At 35.3% G+C, this 20,026-nt stretch overlaps 1 protein-coding gene across 1 annotated transcript; it reads right to left on the minus strand.

The window, feature by feature from the left end:
• Positions 1-204: 204 nt before the first annotated feature.
• LOC141701914 (uncharacterized) lies at positions 205-14,446 on the minus strand. The gene is made up of 17 exons (XM_074505536.1): positions 13,915-14,446; positions 12,397-12,784; positions 12,236-12,307; positions 12,080-12,142; positions 11,110-11,322; positions 10,100-10,690; positions 7,690-8,445; positions 7,004-7,288; positions 6,266-6,421; positions 5,669-6,093; positions 4,880-5,360; positions 4,001-4,300; positions 2,803-3,574; positions 2,611-2,669; positions 1,674-2,156; positions 789-827; positions 205-541 (listed from the first exon to the last, which is right to left on the minus strand). The coding sequence occupies exons 1-17, from the start codon at positions 14,286-14,288 to the stop codon at positions 353-355; spliced, it is 5,646 nt and encodes a 1,881-aa protein (XP_074361637.1). The 5' UTR covers positions 14,289-14,446; the 3' UTR covers positions 205-352.
• Positions 14,447-20,026: the final 5,580 nt, after the last annotated feature.

A 20,026-nucleotide genomic window follows, 5' to 3' on the forward strand; every position in this document is an offset into this window, starting at 1 on the left:
CGAGCTCGAGCTTAACAAATGAACCGAACACGAACCGAACTCGAGTCAAACATCTTAAAAGTTCGGTTCAGTTCGTTAAGATTATCGGACAAGAAACGTTATTCGAACTCGAGTTCGATAAGCTTACGGGACGAACTTATTGAACTCGAACTCGAACGAACCGGACGAGTTTAACGAACAGCTTAGTCCGTTTACAGCACATACTCACACATAATGTACATGTAGCAGCTTGATTACTGGTAAAACAAAAACATAGCAATAACTACATTGTGTATCACATATACAACACTTCTACTTCTTACAGCAACAACGCCACTGCGAGCATTTTGCTAATGTATAAAAGTGGTGCACTTTACAACAAGGTAGCAGCACTCACTGGATTAGCAAACAAATGCTCTCTAAAGACGGACTTTGGTTTCTTCGAACTGCTACCAAAAAGACTGCCAAGTAAAGCAGGCGGCTCACAAGATGTAGTTTGATGCATCTTCCTCACAACGATGGCATTATCCAGAATCATTAATTCCAGCAATTTTCTGCAGCTCTGCAAGATATTTAAACCCCGCTTAACAACACTAATTTTGCTCCAATTTTATCAAGCGAATTAATGTATTAAATAAATACATATTTAGATGATAAGATCTTAAGCCATAGAGTCAGGTAAGAAAATGTAGCAGCACCATATGCATCGTCATTGACAAGGATCCATAATTTAATACACAAAATCTCATATCAACATAGAATTTCAAGTATATCCACAACTTCAGAATATAAGGTAAACAGTAGCATACCTGTGGATTCAAAACGTGAATCCTGCGTATGATATCAGCCTGCAATTATCAAGGAAAATCCACATTTAGGAAATTAAATGTAAAGAGGTAAAAAATAATTAGCCCCACGAGAGTCCATTCCCAAAAATATAATTTGAACTCCAAAAACTAATAACAAAGGCCTTTTTGCATCTACAAAAAAAGTGTCCCTGTATATTTCTGAATGTTAAGAAACCTGAATGGTGGACATTCATAAAATTAACCTTGTTGCGGACCAACCAATACCAATTTGTGTGTTACATGATCAGACATACGGATTTCTTCCACTACAATATTAGACAAACAATTCTAATACAAAGTGAGAGAATATATATTCTTTTGCCAAAAAAGAAATCATTTCTCATTTAATCTTCAAGCATTACATGAAAAAAATGCGGGAGGGCGTCGCCCTTACTCCAACTACTTTCAGCTATAGAACTAGAGTTCCTCGCTATGGTGTGAGCAACCTTGTTTGCAGAGATATTTTAATATACCGTTACTTTAACATCTCTGTGGGACTAATTTTTTTTCGGGGTGACGTGTATGTACACAGAGCAGTAACATTAACATGAAACCCTACGAATCTAGGTAAGCTCAAGCACGTCTGAAAAAGTCATGCTGAATAGGAAAAGAATTGCATTATGAACTTATGAATATCTTTAATTTAGGATATGGGAGAACTACTGAAATATTGACCCAAAAAATTTAAAATCAACTTCTTCATTAGCAAGTTCTCCCTGCTGGCAGTCTGTGTACTATAACGGATTGAACAGTAAGATGTGATATGATGAATGCCAAGTTGTCAACCATACATCAAACTAGCATAATTACTATGCACAATTAAAACTAAAACAGGAAAAGCATTACCTCTAACATTCCAGGATTTTGCATCAAAATACCAAGAACACGGCGTACGAGACCTTTATAAACAACTTCATTAATGGTCCCATCTCCATTCATCCAAGACAATATTGGTCTACACAAGTAAGAACTCCCGCTATGATATTTACTAATATCATTCACTTGATGTTTTCCTGGGAAAATGCTGAGCTGCTGACAACTCTCGGTCTCGGTATCCTTTTGCACTTCACTAGAGGGCTGAATGTCTTCGGGAAGGTTCAAAATTGTAACTCTGTGTTCATCATCATCAATAATGCTCGTTGACGGTACATTTGATGAATAATTTTCGTGATTATCTGGATGAAGGACCAATGTCTGCTTGTCCCCTATCAAACTGGAGTTTGTTGATGGATTCTCTTTACGATATTGACGGGGGTCACCCAATGAGGTCAAACAATATTTGGACCGATATAGTGAGTCAACAACATGCACAGAATCATAGGCATTAACCTGTAGTGCAAAGAAGCAATGATATAGGTTAAACCTTAAATGTTCTGGAACACATCAACCTCTATGTATGTGTGTGTGTGCATGTGCACGCGCCTGCGTGTCAGTCAGTTACCAACAGGTCTCGCAGTCCTTCTGTTATTGCATCAACATTATCCATAAACAGGAGATTAGGGTAAATTATATCCCCACATAAATTGATTGATCCAAAAGGGTAAAGAAGGTGTTGACTCGAAGAGAAAATATTGTGATTTCCGACAATACTAAACTACGGACATCTCATTGTGTTTAAAACAATTTTGTGGTATTTCATGCCATTGCATATAGCAGTAGCTTCATATGTTTAGTTTCCTCCGAGTATTTTATGTAGACTTGGTTAATTGATAAAATCGTATCAAGCATCAACCTTCATCAGAAAGACCTCTAAATTACTTTGTAGAAAAAACATAAAACAAACCTTCAAAGCTCTTCCAAATGCCTCGAGCACCTCAACAATTATTTCTGGCATCTTTTCCCCTAGAAAAGAATCAGTGTGCAACATCATTATTTAGGAATTTAGATCAGGATTTCTCATACTAGTAGGTCCATGCAGTAAAAATGTGTTCATGAAGCATGAATTAGATATGGTATATTAGCATAGCACCGCTACCTTGAATGTTCGTGACCTTGGATATTTCTTCCATGCTTAAACCTTGATCACCAGCCTTTTGGATGGCAGAATACACAGTCTTAAAAATCTGAGGACAAAAAGGACTCTCCCGTACTTGATTATTTGCAATATACTTGAGATTGTCAGCATAGAAAGTCATGGCTTCCCAAGGTGTGTCATCAGCAGAAATTTTTAAAGGGACAGCGGTACCAAAATCAAGGATTTCTTTCATATGGGCAGTTTTAGTGCTGCCAACATGAGAGGATGACTTGTGTTCATTTCTAACACAGAGAAACTCATCAGAATGAACATCCCTCTCTTTAAATAAATCGATAATGTCAACTCTTGAAATTGTGGCACGGGTTAGAGACAACCTAATACCAGGGAAACCTTTCTCTCGTCGGGAACATATTTCACCTTCTCCGACAGTTGCAGCCTTTGGTTTCTTAGCCTTGTCAGCACAATAAAATTCATTGTCACGTCTTCGCTTTGGCGTTCTCTGGTCATCGGCCTCTCCGACACCTTGGTCTGGCAAACATGGTAATATTAGGATCTCTCTTGAAGAGAGTAAAGCCGATAGATACACAACATCTCCGCACTGTAGATTTGTAGGGACATCAATCCCCTCTTCCATTAAGTTCTTTTCTTTTCCATGGAGCCACCTACCAAACTCAGCTGCTATCTTTCCGGTGTTTGTTGGATACGGTGAAGATGAAATTCCATGAATAAATTTCTGTGAAAGTACAAATGGACTGGCGCCACTACCACCAACCTGCCCCAAGAAGAAGACAGTACATACTCAGGGGAAAAAACTTATGTAGCTGCCACCTAATCTACATGAAAAAATAATGTAACTAGAAGTTGATCCCTCAAAGAGACTCAATTCCTTGTCACCCGTAGGCAACTCCTGGTATAAAATTTTTATTTAACATTTTTCAGACAGATCAAGTAACAAATGAACACAGTTGCTAACCCTTAGTAAAAAAATAGAGAAATTACCAAAAATACTACTTTTTTTAAGTTTGTTTGCAACCACATATGCAACTTCTCTGAAAAAGTACTGAAATTTTTTTTGGTTGCAATTAAGGTTGCAGCAGGCTGCAAAATCGTATTTTTGCAAAAAAAACTTGAAAAATCGTACTTTTGCAACAAAAAAAAATCAAAAAATCGTATTTTTGAAAAAACCTCAAAAAATTACCATGATTTTTGCATCTCTGAGGTAGTTAAAGGCAGCATAAAGATCATGCTCAGAATAACGCCGAAGTGTTTCAGCAAGCAAAGTTGGCACCTCTGCAGCTGTTGAGGCATTCAGAAAGACAAGCTTAAATAGCTCTACAGCATTGGAAATTGCCAAAGATCTAAAACCCCGTCTATTTACATCGGCCCCTCCACTCAAAAACCTAACATATTTCTTCTGAAGGCGTCCAGATACATTACTTCTCATCGCGCGTTTCCGCTTTCTCTTGTTCGAAATAGCTGATGATAATAATTTAGGGTCCTGCAAAATCATGGTGCCGAATTATATATCTAAAAATAAGTTCATACATATAGACCTGTGAAAAAAATTTAGCATCAAATAATTGAGAAACACAAGCAGGGGAAATCAACACACTGGCAAAATTAGTGCTTAATAGGAAAGTGGGTTGACAGTTGTCCACTTCACACACGCAAACACACAGATACAACTACATCGTGTCAGTCAAAAATAAATGAGAAACTCAAGCCATGGAAACCAAGACAATGGAAAATTTAGTGCTTAACAGGGAAGTGGGTTGACAGTTGTCCACTTCACACACGCAAACAAACAGATATGACTACATCTCAGTCAATAATATATGAGAAACACAAGCCGGGGAAACGAAGACAATGGAAAATTTAGTGCTTAACAGGGAAGTGGGTTGACATTTGTCCACTTTACACATGCAAACACACAGATAAAACTACATCGTGTCAGTCAAAAAATCATGTGTCTAGCAAGACCACTACCACGCATGACATCAGACTTGAAATATTATAAAACTTTTTTTATTATAATTTACTACAGGTTGTAAAACTTCAAGAAAGAAATTTAGCATACGTTCTGTTCTCCATCCCCACGTGGATGAGAAAACTCATCGGATACAGAATGAATTTCTCTGTGTACATCCAGCTTGGCAGTGCGTTTATGCCGTAAAGCCTCGTCAAAGGCTGTCTTTACATCTTTATTATTGAAATCATCCCACTGGTCCTCGGGATTTATCTCTTGTCTTTTTTGAAGACCATCAGACCCCTTTCCGCTATTATATCCAGCAGACGCATTATTACGCACCATTACTCTGCACTCTCCATCAAGTATTGATTTATTCTGCAACTTATTAAGGTGTTTGGCATATCGTTCACTAAGAATGTTACATAGTTTCAGCACAGCTTTTCTAAACTGTATACTACTATTTAATATTGCCATTCGTCTCTTGCAGACAGCTGGTGATGCTGGTAAATTTGTTAGTGCATTCCAATCAATGCGGTGAAAGTTCGCTCCAAGTGCAGCCCGTTCTCTTACATATTCCATCACCAATTGCCTGAAATAAAAGTTATGCTAGCATGTTAGACAGTAAATTTCACAAAGACCAGAAACAGCTAAAGAGATGCATGTTATCCATTAAAAAGTGGAATAGGTAGCTGCCTAGCTGGCTTATAGACTAAAAGCTTTTTCCAAAATTAAGGTTCACCACCTACCCAAGACAAATGGGATACTATTATGCACACAAGATGATGCAAACGAGTTACGGCTATTGTGGTTTTGATACCCTGCGTAGTGATGAATTTTGGTTACTCCCCCACCTCCCCTCCCCTCTTCATTATATTTTAAAAATTCTGGTGGTCTTACCTATCTGCATTTTCCGTCCATGAAAACTTTCTTCGATGTTTTGGTTTTAGCCTAGATAATGCACACTCTGAAATAAAGGAATGGTGGTCGTCATCATTTTCTTCAACTTCAAATTCTTCTATAGACTTCATATTCTGATCTGCTTGATCATTCGACATATTATTTTCCTGCTCTGCCGTAGAAGTTTCAAGAACATTATGTCCATCTATGACTTTGTCACCAGTATCAGATGATGACATAATAGGCAAAACAGACTCGACAGAGTCAACATTTGCATGCTCTGATGGCCTTTTTCTTGAAGACCTTTTTCTGTTTCGTGAAGATGAAGCACGTATCCTGTTGAGTGGCTGAATTTCCTCCTGCTTTAAGACTTCCTTTAGTCTAGTGTTACGCTTTTGTCGATTATCATAATAGACACGAAGCACCTGCAAGAGGCATACACCAGAACAATTTCAGCAAAATGAGTGAGAAATATAAGATACTCATCTAAGCTTAGAATGCAAATGCACAAAATAATATGGAACTGTCAGGTAATCACAAACTGCAAAATTAATGAGAAGCAGTGTGATACCTTTTAAAAATAAGAAGCATACAGACCTGTTCTAGAGTCAGACTAAGATCTTTCGCAATTTTCTCGCATGCACCAAGTGATAGCTTCTTATCAGGGCCATTCTTCATGATACACTTATTGAGCTTAGCACGCTGATCAGCAGTCATAACACGTGCTGATGCCCAGGATCGAGCAAGATAGACCTAAATAAAAGTATAATTTTCACTTTAGACAAAAAACAGCAAGCGTAGAAAAGAAACATGGATATATTAACATTTACATAACTTTTTCCTGAAAAACAAAAGTAAAAATTAATTCAAGCTAGAACATAATCACCACACTAGATTATCATTACTAAAAATTAATTACAAATGATTTTTATAACCTTCCACTCAGAACTGGACATAACCGAACTGAATAATAAACATGGAAACTAAATAGCTCTTTTGATGTAAGTAGTGCACGAAATCTTTAGTCTTCTTGCTGAAGCAGTGTGATGGACTGATGGTTTACAAACCAAATAAATTGCGCAAGGATATAACAATAGAGGCTAATAGATAAAAGCAGTATTTATCTGATCCAAATGTGTGTTTAATCTTTAATGTGGGAGTTGGGGAGAAAGGGTTACCCCCTATCTTTGACAAAGTAAAAAGACTCATTGAGTGCTATAGACTAAGGGAATCCAAGCAATTAGATATGTAACTTAATTTATTGGCACAGGTGATCACCGATGTAAGAAAACGGTGCATTTGATGAGTGATAGAACTAGTAAGTGCTCATTTCACCTCGTGAACTGCAGATCCTGGGAAAGCATGTAGAGCGGCTTTCCGGTCTACAGCAGCATAGCAGTACTCCAAAGTATTCCAGTACTCATCAACAGCTTTTCTGCTCGAAAGAACAAAATCATGTCTATATTGAGGGCGAATATCAAACGCTACAAAAGCTGAAGATGATGGTGCCAGTGAGACAGGTTCCTCAATGTAGGGTTTGAGTTCTAGGGAATATGTCAGAGTGGTATCTAAGACTGCAGCTTCATCTCCAGAATTCTCGCTACGTACCATACGTATCAACTGCCATTATTCCTTATTTAAGTGTTAGTAAGTTAAAATAAGTCAATACAAACAAAAACAAACCTTGTCTCATTAAGCCACACAAAAGAATCTTACTTGTACAAAGGAACATAAATATTATATCCTTAGCAATTGACATTTATCAACACAATAAAAATTATTTTATGTAATGATCTTCTAATAACATATACAAGGCCAGTTTAAAGTTTAAACTCAATAACCGGGTTATAAGGGGAAAATAAGAAGGCACTGGTTATTTCAGCTTGACTTATTGGACCAATATATCACTGATGCAATCACTACTCTAAGGAAAGCATAAAGATCTATAACATTCTACAGCATGCCTTGTAGCAGGTTAAGAAAAATTTTAGTACTCAAATAATTCTGATCCACTGTAATACCTTTAAACCACGTAATATCTGTACAAGATTTGACAGGCGTGCAGTTGCCTGAGTACCCATCAGCTGCTTATACTCCTGCACTGAAATATCAGAAAGGCATGTGCCCGTCCTACATTTCTGTGTCATATCCTCAAATTTCATAGTTGATCCTACAACCTGTAAGAACAGTTCAAGCGGCATAGCTTTAACGGAGGTGTCTAGCTCGATCCTCTTGCAAGTGCTGTGAGGATTCTTTTGATCATATCCATGCATACCCGATGACAAAGCATCATTCCAACCAGGTAATTTTGTGAGGTAACTCCAGAAAAAGACATGCAGCAGCTTTGCACGAACCATTTTTGCTGGTACATAACCATTTTCACGCATGGCTTCTATTCTCTCAGACTGATCGTCTTTGGCACCGGTAAGTATTCTTTGAACGTCATCCAGAATAGGAGCTTCTCGACTCGCCTTAAATTTAGCAGAGCTTTGATGATTCCGGATTTGCATTTCGAATGACCTCACTCTCTCATAGATTTGACTTAAAAGTTCCGGAGAGATATTATCCAAAGAAGGATGAAGAACGATATCCATTGTTCGGCTACGACCACAGTTTGTAACAGAAGGGACACCAACATGAATCAACTTACAAAGTCCTTCTTGCTGAAGCTTATTAAGACTACGCTCTAGGGTCTTCCTGTCCATTGTTGTCTGTTTGTCCTTATCAAGGCTTTCAAGATGCCTATGTAGCTCCGCTTTTATCATGAACTTCTCCTCCTGTTCAACAAAAACCATTTGGCAACTCTCAATAAAAATTTCTTAATCATTAAAATATCTGAATGAATTCTTAATCTGAATACTTAAAGAATAATATTATTTGGTGTGTAAACTAACATAATGTCTGAGCGGTGCATATATTCATATTTTCTTTATAAGTTATAATATATTGCAAACTATTTGAATAAAACAACTTTGTATTTCATGTCTTAATTGAAAGATAAAATAGTTTTTAGAGACTTATGATTTGTTTTAATAGAAGAATTTAAAACAACTTTTTAAAAAAAACTTTTATGCTAAAGAATAGACAACTTTCATATATCGTATGAATTTCGCATACTAACATAATAATATTCATAAACATATAATGTAGGCTTAATGACCTTTTAAGCCTTAAGGTTTGCACCAATATACTCATTAGCCCTTGTGGTTCAAAACCGTACCTTTTAGTTCTTGAAGTACTTAATACGTATTTTTTACCCTTGGACCGGCCGATTTACACCGTTTTTTTCCCGGTCCGAGGGTAAAAATATATGTTTTAGTACTTCAGGGGTAAAAAGGAATAGTTTTGAACCACAGGGGATGATGGCTGGGGAGGATGGCTAATGGGTATGTTGGTGAAAACCATAAGGCTTAAAAGTTCATTAAGCCAAGAATGTGTGATGCTTTTATCAATTTTTAATGTATTTGGTTATTATTTATTATTATAATTTATCATTTTTGAAATTCAAATATTAAAAGTTAATACTCCATTAAATGTATTATAAAAAGTTATCAAAATTAGGAATAAAACTTATTTAGTATAAATAAAAGGATGGGTGTTGGTCTACGTTTTTCAGTGATGAAGTAATAGTAGTTGAAAAAGAAGTTGTTTCTTAGTCATTAAGCTGAAGTTTGTTTTGTATCTTACCGATTGAGAGAATTATTAACGATTCGGAAGGGAATAAAGCAAAACCAACAAATTTTTAACCTATTACTGGTTAAGAATTAAGATAACTGCCTAGGCTTAAAAATGGGGTGGGAATATGGGGACCGCCCCGACAAAATGGGGAAGTGGGGATTAAAATTTTGTCCCGCAAATATGTGCCGCGAGTATAGTATTTATGTGATACCTGCGGGAAAAACTTGCCCCACTCTGAATTAGTATGTGTCTGTGTTTACAATACAATATACTATACTATATTGATAATTTTTTGATTATATTATAATCTATCTATCCATATTTAATCATGTATTATATTATATGATTCTACATTTTACATTTATAATTTTCTAATTATTTTTAAAAGTTTTAGAGGATATTCTAGATTTTCTAAACTAATATCACATTTAAGTAATTACTTTAGTATAGTGTTAATTTTCTATAGAAAACATATGTACTACAAAAATAATTTATTAAAAAAATATTAGAATATAATTTATTTTTAAAAAATGATAATTTTTTATTAAAATGGGTCGGTGACTACACATCACCTCGTGGGGCAGGGGATGAAGATTGAAAATAAATCCCCGCGGGGGAATGGGGCGAGGATGGGGCAAAAAAAATTATGCGGGGTGGCTATGGCCGTATGGGATTTGAGATCCCCGCCCCATTTTTACCCTATTAGTACAAATAAATTGGGAAGTGAATAAAACATAATGCCAAAAAGAGTACCTGCAGCAGTTCAAGTATCCGATGCTCCCTTTGTTTGCTAAGTGCATTCATTGTGAGACACAGATACTTTGGATGCGATTGTCTTTTGCGGGAACTTGATGAAACGTGAGATTCTGTGGTCGCCTCTGATACAGGTGCTTTATTCACAAGATGAAGGTCTGCAACTGGAGTTATAAGACTTAGCTCAGGGGATATGTTCTCTGAACTACTAGGACCAAGTAAGATATCAGAATCACCTAAAGCTGGCAAACCCTTGAAAATTTCTAATTCAGTTGATACACTTTCAATTTCTCCAGTAATTATTGCATCCTCTTTATTAGTTAAATTATCTTCCAATTGAACATATTCAGTTGAGCATTCATGAATTCTTTTTCCAGGATCTGGAACACTAGTTTCATTTTCATCAATGACAATATCTGGTTTGTCTGTATGAGTGCTTGATGCTTCGCGGTTGAAGTTTCTATGGGACCAGACCCGATATGCCACACCTCGATTATGGCTTTCAGCCTGTAGATGCATTCCAAACCTAGAAAATAAACTTTGTAGCCGAGTGTTATACCTTTTATTGTTCAGCCCGAGCCTTTTGCACAACTGTCACAATAGTCAAATATATAATCACAATTCGTTTTGAGTAAGAGTGCAATCATGGTAAGTTATAAATGCTCCTATTGTATACAGAGAGTGCAGCTGATTAGGATAGCTTATTCAAAGGCTGACTGATACACTACAAAGTTGCTAGAATTAGCATATGCGTGAACATTGAACAAGTGTATATAGGTAAATCTATAATTTATTAAAATAAGGCAGAGAGAAACATTTATACAAGAGAAGGAAGTATATTGCTATGCAGAAGATTCAAGTCTGGCAAGAACTCTACCTGTTATCTTAGTAAAGGCAGGCAAAAGGTGGTAGGCAAGAAATCTTAAAAATACAAAAGTAAACAACAGATGACAATGACATATATAACGATACATATAACAATACATAAGTGTTTATACATTAAAACGCACCTCGGTTTTTGACAAACCTTTAGATCCTTCAGCATCAACTATATCATAAACTTGGTGTTCTAGAGGAAGCTCTACAAGCTGCTCATTAATTTGTCCTCTCTTTCCCAATATTACTGGTTCTTCAACATCAAGATCATTTAATCCAAATTTGAGAGATTTGGGCTCAAAATGTTTGGGAGAAAACTTCTTCAACAGTTTTAAACAGCTGACCTCCTATAAAATGGAAAGATTATTACTAGAGGAGGTGTATCAAATAATATTCTAATGCACAATAGATTCGTTCAGCTGATAGCTGGACAGTAAGAACGTGTCAGGAATTGCACAACTTTTTTATACATACAACAAGTGCACAACTTTCAATAGTTTTCCCTACAAACTTGAGAAATTAATTGTGAGAAAGACGCAGGTGAACTTTAGTATAATTGTAATTAACCTAACCAGTGCTTATAAATGGGCATATTTTAGTTAGATAGGCAAAAATGGGCATATTTAGTAATTAGAAAATTGGGTTACTTCAGAAATTTTAAATAGATATATATCTATATAAACATAAGTAATGCATCAACATAGTGACCCTCAGTGAAGGCAATATCCACAATGTGATCTGTGATGTATTGACTGAAAAAGTTCAGTCAACCAATAAATGTACCGTGTAAAATACTTATTCTTTTAAGTAGGTGCTATTCTACTGATAGGTATCACTTAAACTGTAAAGACAGACAGGCTATGTTATGAAAAATAACCCCCAGAAAACCTTCATGCCTTCGGACATAAATTTAGACAATTTTAAAAATATTGTTGCCAGACTTTATGATTCGAACATTATCTTCTATATATGCCATTGTTTAAAATCAAGATTAAAACTGCAGTTAAAATATAGCTCTTTTACCACCCACAACTTTACATAGTATTGTGCATGTACATTTGAAATGCAAAAATTATCCAGAATCTCACAGTAGTATTATATTACCTTGGTATTAACTACAGCAATGAACTCCTCCACTACATGTGCATCTTTGAGCCTGTGAAGAATCTATTATCCAAAAATATGGGGGAAATAAAGTCTGATTAATTTTATAGACCTCAAGTTCTAATAAGATATCAAACTAAATTTGAGGAAATTTACATTTCTCCAACGCCTATGCCCAGGATTTCCGCAGTAACCAAGGTCTTTTTTTAAATCTGACACGATAAGAACCTTTAAGAAGATAAGAGGTCATATAGTAAGATTAGCATAATGGTATGTAGGACACCAGGCAGACATGCAGAAGATTAAATCAAACCTACATTGTTATCAGCTTTCTCGAGTTTATCACATATATGCTTCAGCTCTGGGAGAAAATCTTTCACTTGCTCTATTACAGATTCTTCAACCATTCCAGAAGCATGTGGTGCAGTTTCTTCATCTTCGTTAACAGCCAATTTATCCTCTTTTATAACTTCAAGTCTTTGCTGACAACCCAAATGCTTTGCGAACCGATACAAGTGGATCATATTGGTGGATACGATTGAACTATTTGTTTGCACTCTGTCACTGGAAACTTCTGTTTTCCTTAGAATTGTTGACTGCCTCACAATCAACCCTTGGCATTCAAGCTTCCGTAATACATAAAATATTTTATTCCCTGGTAAGCCAAATTCTTTACCAAGTTCACTTTGAGTGATCCCATTCGTTCTGCAGATGCACAAATCCTTTAGATAAAGTCCGAGTTTACAAGTTCGTAATGTAAAGTTTAGATACTCGAACAGAAATATGATTTCTAAAGCAGAAGTAGCGGGGCCACGTGGAGACCAGGGTGGACAGGTCCCCTAAATTCACTACTAGTATTAATACAAATACCAATTTATCTTTCGAAGATATTTCTACCTGTATCTACTAATCACTCCAAAGCTGCTTAATGCTTGGTCTATACCTAGAAAAAAGCATTTACTTCTCTTTATTTTCTACAAATTGATGTCCCCACATTTGCACCATAATATCCGTTACAATGTTTTATTGCTATTATATTACCTTTCAATCTTGTCAAGTTACCGTGGTATTCTTTGCTAGGTTACTGTATTTTATAGTCACAAGTTCAATTAAATTGCACTAAATTGATTTTAAATCTAATCGGCAATATACATTCAATCAAGTAAAAGATATTACTTATTACTTATCCAATAAAAATCTAAAAGATTTTAAGAAAAACATCAGCTCATAAAAAAATCTTTTATGCGTGATCATATTGGAAACAGGAAAAAATAATTCTAAAGACAAAAACAACATTACGTCCCCTAACCTATCATAATTCTCATATCCACTGCTGAATATAGCGACCCCCGTCCAACAAAATATATAATCAAAGCTATTCCAACATTTAATATATTTCATTCCCTAGATAAAAGTGAAAAATATAAAAGTATTTAAAATTTTAATCTCATTAAGCATACATGAGCATGACATTTCGAGTATAACATGAAACGCAAACATTAATATTCAAGCATCATCGAAAGTCCCAAATTAACACAATAATTGAACACTTGAACCAAAATTAATGCACATTTCGAGTACAAAAAATCTAGCAAAGGCAATACAGTCCAAATTAACTCAACAATTCAACACACTAACCAAAATTAATGCACATTTCGAGCACAAAAATTCTAGCAAAGGCAATACAGTCCAAATTAACTCAACAATTCAACACACTAACCAAAATTAATGCACATTTCGAGCACAAAAATTCTAGCAAAGGCAATACAGTCCCGAATTAACACAACAATTCCACAAACAATCCAAAATCGATGCACATTTCGAGTAAAACAAACCTAGCAATAGCAATCCGCTCAAGCGCGCGACGCCCTTGCACAGAAATTCCGGTACTAGAAGCATTAATATCATACAATCCAACGAAACAATTCCGCAAATGCTCGGCTGCCACGATCTTCAAATTCAGCTTCTCCGAGTCTTCAACTGACAGAATAATAGGATCGTTAGGATCATAACAAACTCCTCCGGATTCGAATTGTAAGCCAGGGATATTAAGCAGATTGGTCCACAAAGCTTTTTTAACATTGACACATGGATGAAGCCCGTTAGAAATGAATGATGGTTGCAGTTTGGGCCAGAGGTTTGGGAGAGTGAGGCCCGTGATGCCAACGGCGCAAATCTCTTCGAGAGCTGAGTTGACGATGGAGTCCATTGAGGCGTAGAGGCATTAAAAGTAGCCGTTAAGGGGAGGATTCGCCGGGAATTAAGCGGGAGTTTTTGATTTGGATTGATTGTCTGAATATGAATAGGTTTAGGGTTCGATCCGTGGTTCAGGCAAGAAGGAAAGGGGTACAAATAATACTCCCTGCTTTTTTATATTGTAATGAACTTACGATAACTTAATTTAATTGCTTCTTTATTAATGTTATCTTTAATGTCAAATTTATATATGATCATATAAAATCTCTATAGATAATATAATTGGGATTGAACAATTTCAATAATTTAGAGAGGTATTTTTTAATAAATAAATTAATAATTATTAATTTAGAAAGAGTTTTTGAAACTAAACAACAATACCTTTAAATTATATAAATTGTGGAATCATATATTGCATAAATGTAACGAGGTTTAGGATAACGTATGACACCAGTTGAGTACGGATCATAGGTTTAGGATAACGTATGACACCAGTTGAGTACGGATCATTTTGCCCTGCTGATTTATAATTCTTATATTTTCGGAGGGTGCACATTATCTTTTATACTTAACTCATGAATATATTTGGAAAACATGTTGTTCATTGTTAATAGTAACCGGATTTTAAGTATTGTCATGACATGGTCAAATATGTGTTGTATGATATTCTTTGAAAAGAAGGGATTTCGGCTAAAAAATAGGTATCGATAAACTTTCTTACCCAACAAGGGGAAGTTAAATCGACTATTGGACCTGCTGATGTTTTGGTATACAGCTGGAATGCAGAAAAACATATTTGTATTAATTTTACAAGACTACAAACATGTAAGAAATTTGTAAAAAAATTATAATCATTTATTACCATATTGAAGTAATATATTATGTTTATAATAACATAAAATCTTAATAACATACTATTTTTAAAATATAGTTAATCAATATAGTCAATACCATCGAAGTACCAGGCCTGTTTGGGAACAAGAAAATAAGTTGCTTATGGACTTATAAGCCCGTAAGTACTTATCGACGAGTGTTTGTCGACCCTACTTATAAGTCGTATTTTCATCTTATAAGCTGATAAGTTAAATGTTAGTAACAACGTACTTTTTTCAACTTATTTTGATTTTCGCCTTTTTATTAACTTAAGTTTTAAAAAATATATTTATAAATATTAATTTAATCTCAAATTCACAAAATAAGATAATTATATTTCAAAATTATTTATTTTGATTAATTCATGTAAAAAAAATTTTGACTTATAAATAAAATTATCCAAACACTTATATAACTTATAATGATTCAGCTACTTATCACTTGTAAGTTACTTATCTGTTTTAAGTTATAAATTACTTATTTTAAGATTTCCTACACGGGCACAATGTCTTACAGGTTCAACAAATTTTACATATTGTCCTATAGGTCCAATTTAGTATATTCAACATCATTAGATATGCTCTCCCGTTGAACGATTTTGGTAATTGGGGTGTTAATAGTTGGTCATGCGACAACTAAGACAGCTGAAGTAAAGGTTAACAAGCATGATCAGTCATGTGGATAATCAACACAACTTTATACCATTTGCTTTTGATACATTTGAATTTCTAACTTATGATACAGTTGAATTTTTGACAAGAGTACAGAAAGTCATGAATAAGAATGTAATGACAGCAGGGTCGACTAAATATGTGTTTAAACGATTAGGTTTTGTCATTCAACGAGGTTTGACGATGCAGCTTGTTGCCCGTTTACCTCACACATTTGTAACTTGATTGCTTATACAAATTAATAACTGTTGAAAGGCATATGACATAGCCTACTCGTTTATTCGAGTATTTAACTCAACTCAAATAGGAATGTAATAAGTAAATAGTGGATTAATCATCAGAGAGATCTCACAATGTAACATCTGTCAAAGAATAAAGAAACATTGTTCATCTGCAGACTTGAAGATTCACTGGAAGAAGTTCAAGAATTTGATCATGCCTCAGTGATATAAATCAAGATCGTGGATTTAATCAAGTGACAGAGATCTCGTCAAGGTATCATTTATTACAAGGATTCAATCAGAACATAAAAGTCAAGACATGAAGAAACGTCATGAAAGTTAGTCACTCATGAACCAGACAGTACATCGAGTGTCAGCATTGAAGTGGCGAAATTGATTCATAAGTCTCAGTGACTTTCAGAAGATTGTCAGAAGAATGGATGCTGCTAAGGGTTAGTATTAATTCTCTATTAATTAATTAAGTCATATAATTTAATTAAGAAAATAAATTATATCTGCAAAGATTAATTTATTGATTAATTGAATTAAATTGATTAATTAATTTAGAATTAATATTAAGGATTTACAAGATTTTAATTGGTTTAAAATCTGCTTAAATTCAGCAAGACAATTCATTTGAACTAGTATGACAATCGGTATGACAATTGATAGTCATACCGAAAGTCATGCCAATACATTTAATTGTCTTATTAGAATTTCTGTTTAGATTAAAATCAGTTATTAATTCAGCAAGACAATTTATTTGAACTAATATGACAATCGGTATGACAATCTATAGTCATACCGAAAGTCTTGCTAGCTCATTTTTAATTGTCTTGCTAGTTGTAAACATTGTCCTACCGAAAGTCTCACAAGCTTAAAGGATTGTCATTCCAATTCAATCTACTCGGCTGTGTTGTTTAAAAGAAGCAGAAGACCAGTTCATAAAAATAGGCAATCAAACAGAACAAAAAAAAAGAACAAAAGCAAAAGGAGCAGATAAAATAATTCATCTCATCTGCAACTTCAAGATCAATTTCTAGATTGTAAAGTTAAATCCAATCAACTAGAAATACTTATCTTGTTCTTGTGTATCAATCTAGCGGATTAAAATCCCTAGAACTTAATCTCAAATCGCATTTAGCATTTGATCTTTTAATTACAAAAATAGAAAAAGTTCATGTCGAATTTATTCTAAATTTGTAATAATTGATTTGAGATTAATCCCTTGTAACCGATACCGTAGTTGTAACACCTTTCAAGTTTAATAAAAGTTTTATTTAACTTGAATTTTGTTTCACAATTTTATTCCGCATTTTATTCGATTAAACGGTATTGTTTACATTCAACCCCCCCTTCTACAAACAAATCCGGACCTAACAATTGGTATCAGAGCCTTCTGATTAACGTACAAATCTAGATCCTAGACTTTTGTGTTTCTTTCACTTCTTGAATTTTTTATTCACTCAAAAAATTTATAATGACTACACAAAAAGTTGGAACCGTTAAAATTCCACTTTTCGATAAAGAAAATTATGTTATGTGGAAGAAGAAGATGCTACTGTTTTTACAGGTTGCTAATCCCAAATATTTGCAAGTGTTGAAGAAGGGTCCAAAAATTCCTATGGTTATGGAACCAGAGGTAATAGAAAATGATGTGGTGATCACCAAAGCGAGAACTTATGTGAAGGATCCTGAGGACTTCTCTCCTGCTGAAATAGAAGAAGCTTCCCTGGATGCTAGCCTTCAATTAATCTTAGTAGATTCCCTTAATCCCCTGATGAATAGACATGTGATGAATTGTAAAGATTCCAAACATATCTGGGAAACTATTGAGATTATTAATGAAGGCACAGAGGAAGTTAGGGAGAACAAACTAGAAATCCTAACCTCTGAGTATGAATACTTTAAATCCAATCCAGGAGAAGGAATCACTGAAGTGTTTGAGAGGTACAATGCATTGATCAACAACCTGAACATTAATGGTAAATACTATTCCATCAGGGAGGTCAACAAAAAGTTCCTTTTAACACTGCCAACTCATCTCGAACATAGAATCACTGCCATAAGAGAAGCAAGAGATCTGAGTGAGATTTCTTTGGAAAGGCTCTATGGTGTGTTAAAGACTTATGAGTTGGAGCAGATTCAGCAGAAGGAAGTTTACGGGAAAGGAAGAGTGGTCAGCACGTCTACTGCTCTAGTAGCTGATGAACAACAACAACAACCACAATATCAACAACAATCTCAACAGTCAGAAAGAATGGTACAGTCTTCCAAGGTTGAAGATAATGTGATAGTAGCAGAATTTGATTCTCCTACTACAAATCAATCAGGAGATGATTATTATTCCTTGGAAGAACTGGAGAAATTGGAGGATGAGTCAATGGCCCTGATTGTCAAGAGATTCTCAAATGTCAGATTCAAAAGGAATCCCAAGTTCAAGTACAAGTCCAACTACAACAGATTCCAGAAAGGTGGATCTTCATCCTCTAACACCAGCAGTGGTGGGTATAAAACAGGGATGGTTGATTGAAGCACCATTCGATGCTTCAACTGTAATGAGTTGGGACACTTTGCCACAGAATGCAGGAAGCCAAAACAAGCTAGGAAGAACTCTTACGATTCTAATCAAAAGAGTAAATCTGAAAGGGCGTACCTGGCAAAGGGAAGAAGCTGGGATGATACTGACAGTGAAGATGAAGAAGTTGGGAATCTTGCTCTCATGGCTAGTAATGCAAGCACCTCATCGTCAAGAAAAGAGGTAAAATTTACTGATGCTGAATTAGTTTATCATCTAGGAGGTTCCTTAGATTGTGCTCGTCGTGATAATGAATTGTTAAATCAACAAATCAAAGACCTTGAGAAAGAGGTCAATGAATTAAGACTTGTGCACATTAATCAAGATAAACTAAAAGAACAAGTATCTTTTCTAGAGAATAGAGTTGACTGTTATAGACAACTCGAAACTATTCTCAAAGACAAGATCACCGGTCTTGAGGCTAAGGTTAAAGCTTACTTTAATTCTTGTTCGAAGTCCAAAGAGTTTTACAATAAGCAAGCTGTTAATCAAACACATGGAATAGGTTATGATTACAATGCTGCTATTGGAAAATTAGGCATAAACTCCCCTCCTCATGTATGTGCTAAAGGCAGGGAAGTACCACATGTGCTTAAGGGTGTTGATGAACCCCTCTATAAAGAATCAATTGCTGAACCATTTGATGAGACCTCCTTTATTATTCAAGAAGAAATCCGTGCTGAAGATAATGCTAATGGGAAAGATGTCTCCAAGTCAAGTGTGTCAAAAGTTCCAGTCAAGGTTGTGAAAGCAACTGAGACTAACTCAGACACACATGGGTTGGATAACACAAATGCCATGTCTACCATGCATAAGTTGCCTATTGTTAATCCTTCTCATAAAGCATGTGGTGTTCCTGATTGTATGTCTTGTGCTTTTAATCTGTTGTTTGCTTATTTTAATGGTAAGCATGTTTCTAATGATAAGACTACTCCTCGTCAGCATGTGAATAATAGAAAGCATGATAGGTCTAAGACTGCTAGTCCTCCTAAAGCTAGAAAGGAGACATTTGTGCCTAAGCCTAACCAGAAATTTGTCAAGGCTGTTCACAAGGTCAAATGTTCAGTCATTGAGAATGTTGAGAATATTGAAATTAAGAATGTTGTTTTGCCTGATAAAGGCCAATTTTACAAGTATGCCGGACCCAGCCAAGCTTGGGTTCCGAAGAAGTTCTAATCCATTTGTATTGCAGGGCATTAAACAGGTACAACCGGTAGTGTGGATTCTTGACAGCGGATCGTCAAGACATATGACCGGAGATAGAGCCCTGCTATCAAATGTGGTTGAGAAAGCTGGCCCAGTGGTTACCTTTGGAGATAACAGCAAAGGTTTAACGGAGGGATATGGCTGTTTGTTAGCTGGAAATGTTATCATTGAAAATGTATATGTTGTGCAAGGACTTGAACAC

Source organism: Apium graveolens, unplaced genomic scaffold (assembly GCF_009905375.1).
Source record: "Apium graveolens cultivar Ventura unplaced genomic scaffold, ASM990537v1 ctg4469, whole genome shotgun sequence".
Taxonomy (NCBI): Eukaryota; Viridiplantae; Streptophyta; class Magnoliopsida; order Apiales; family Apiaceae; genus Apium; species Apium graveolens.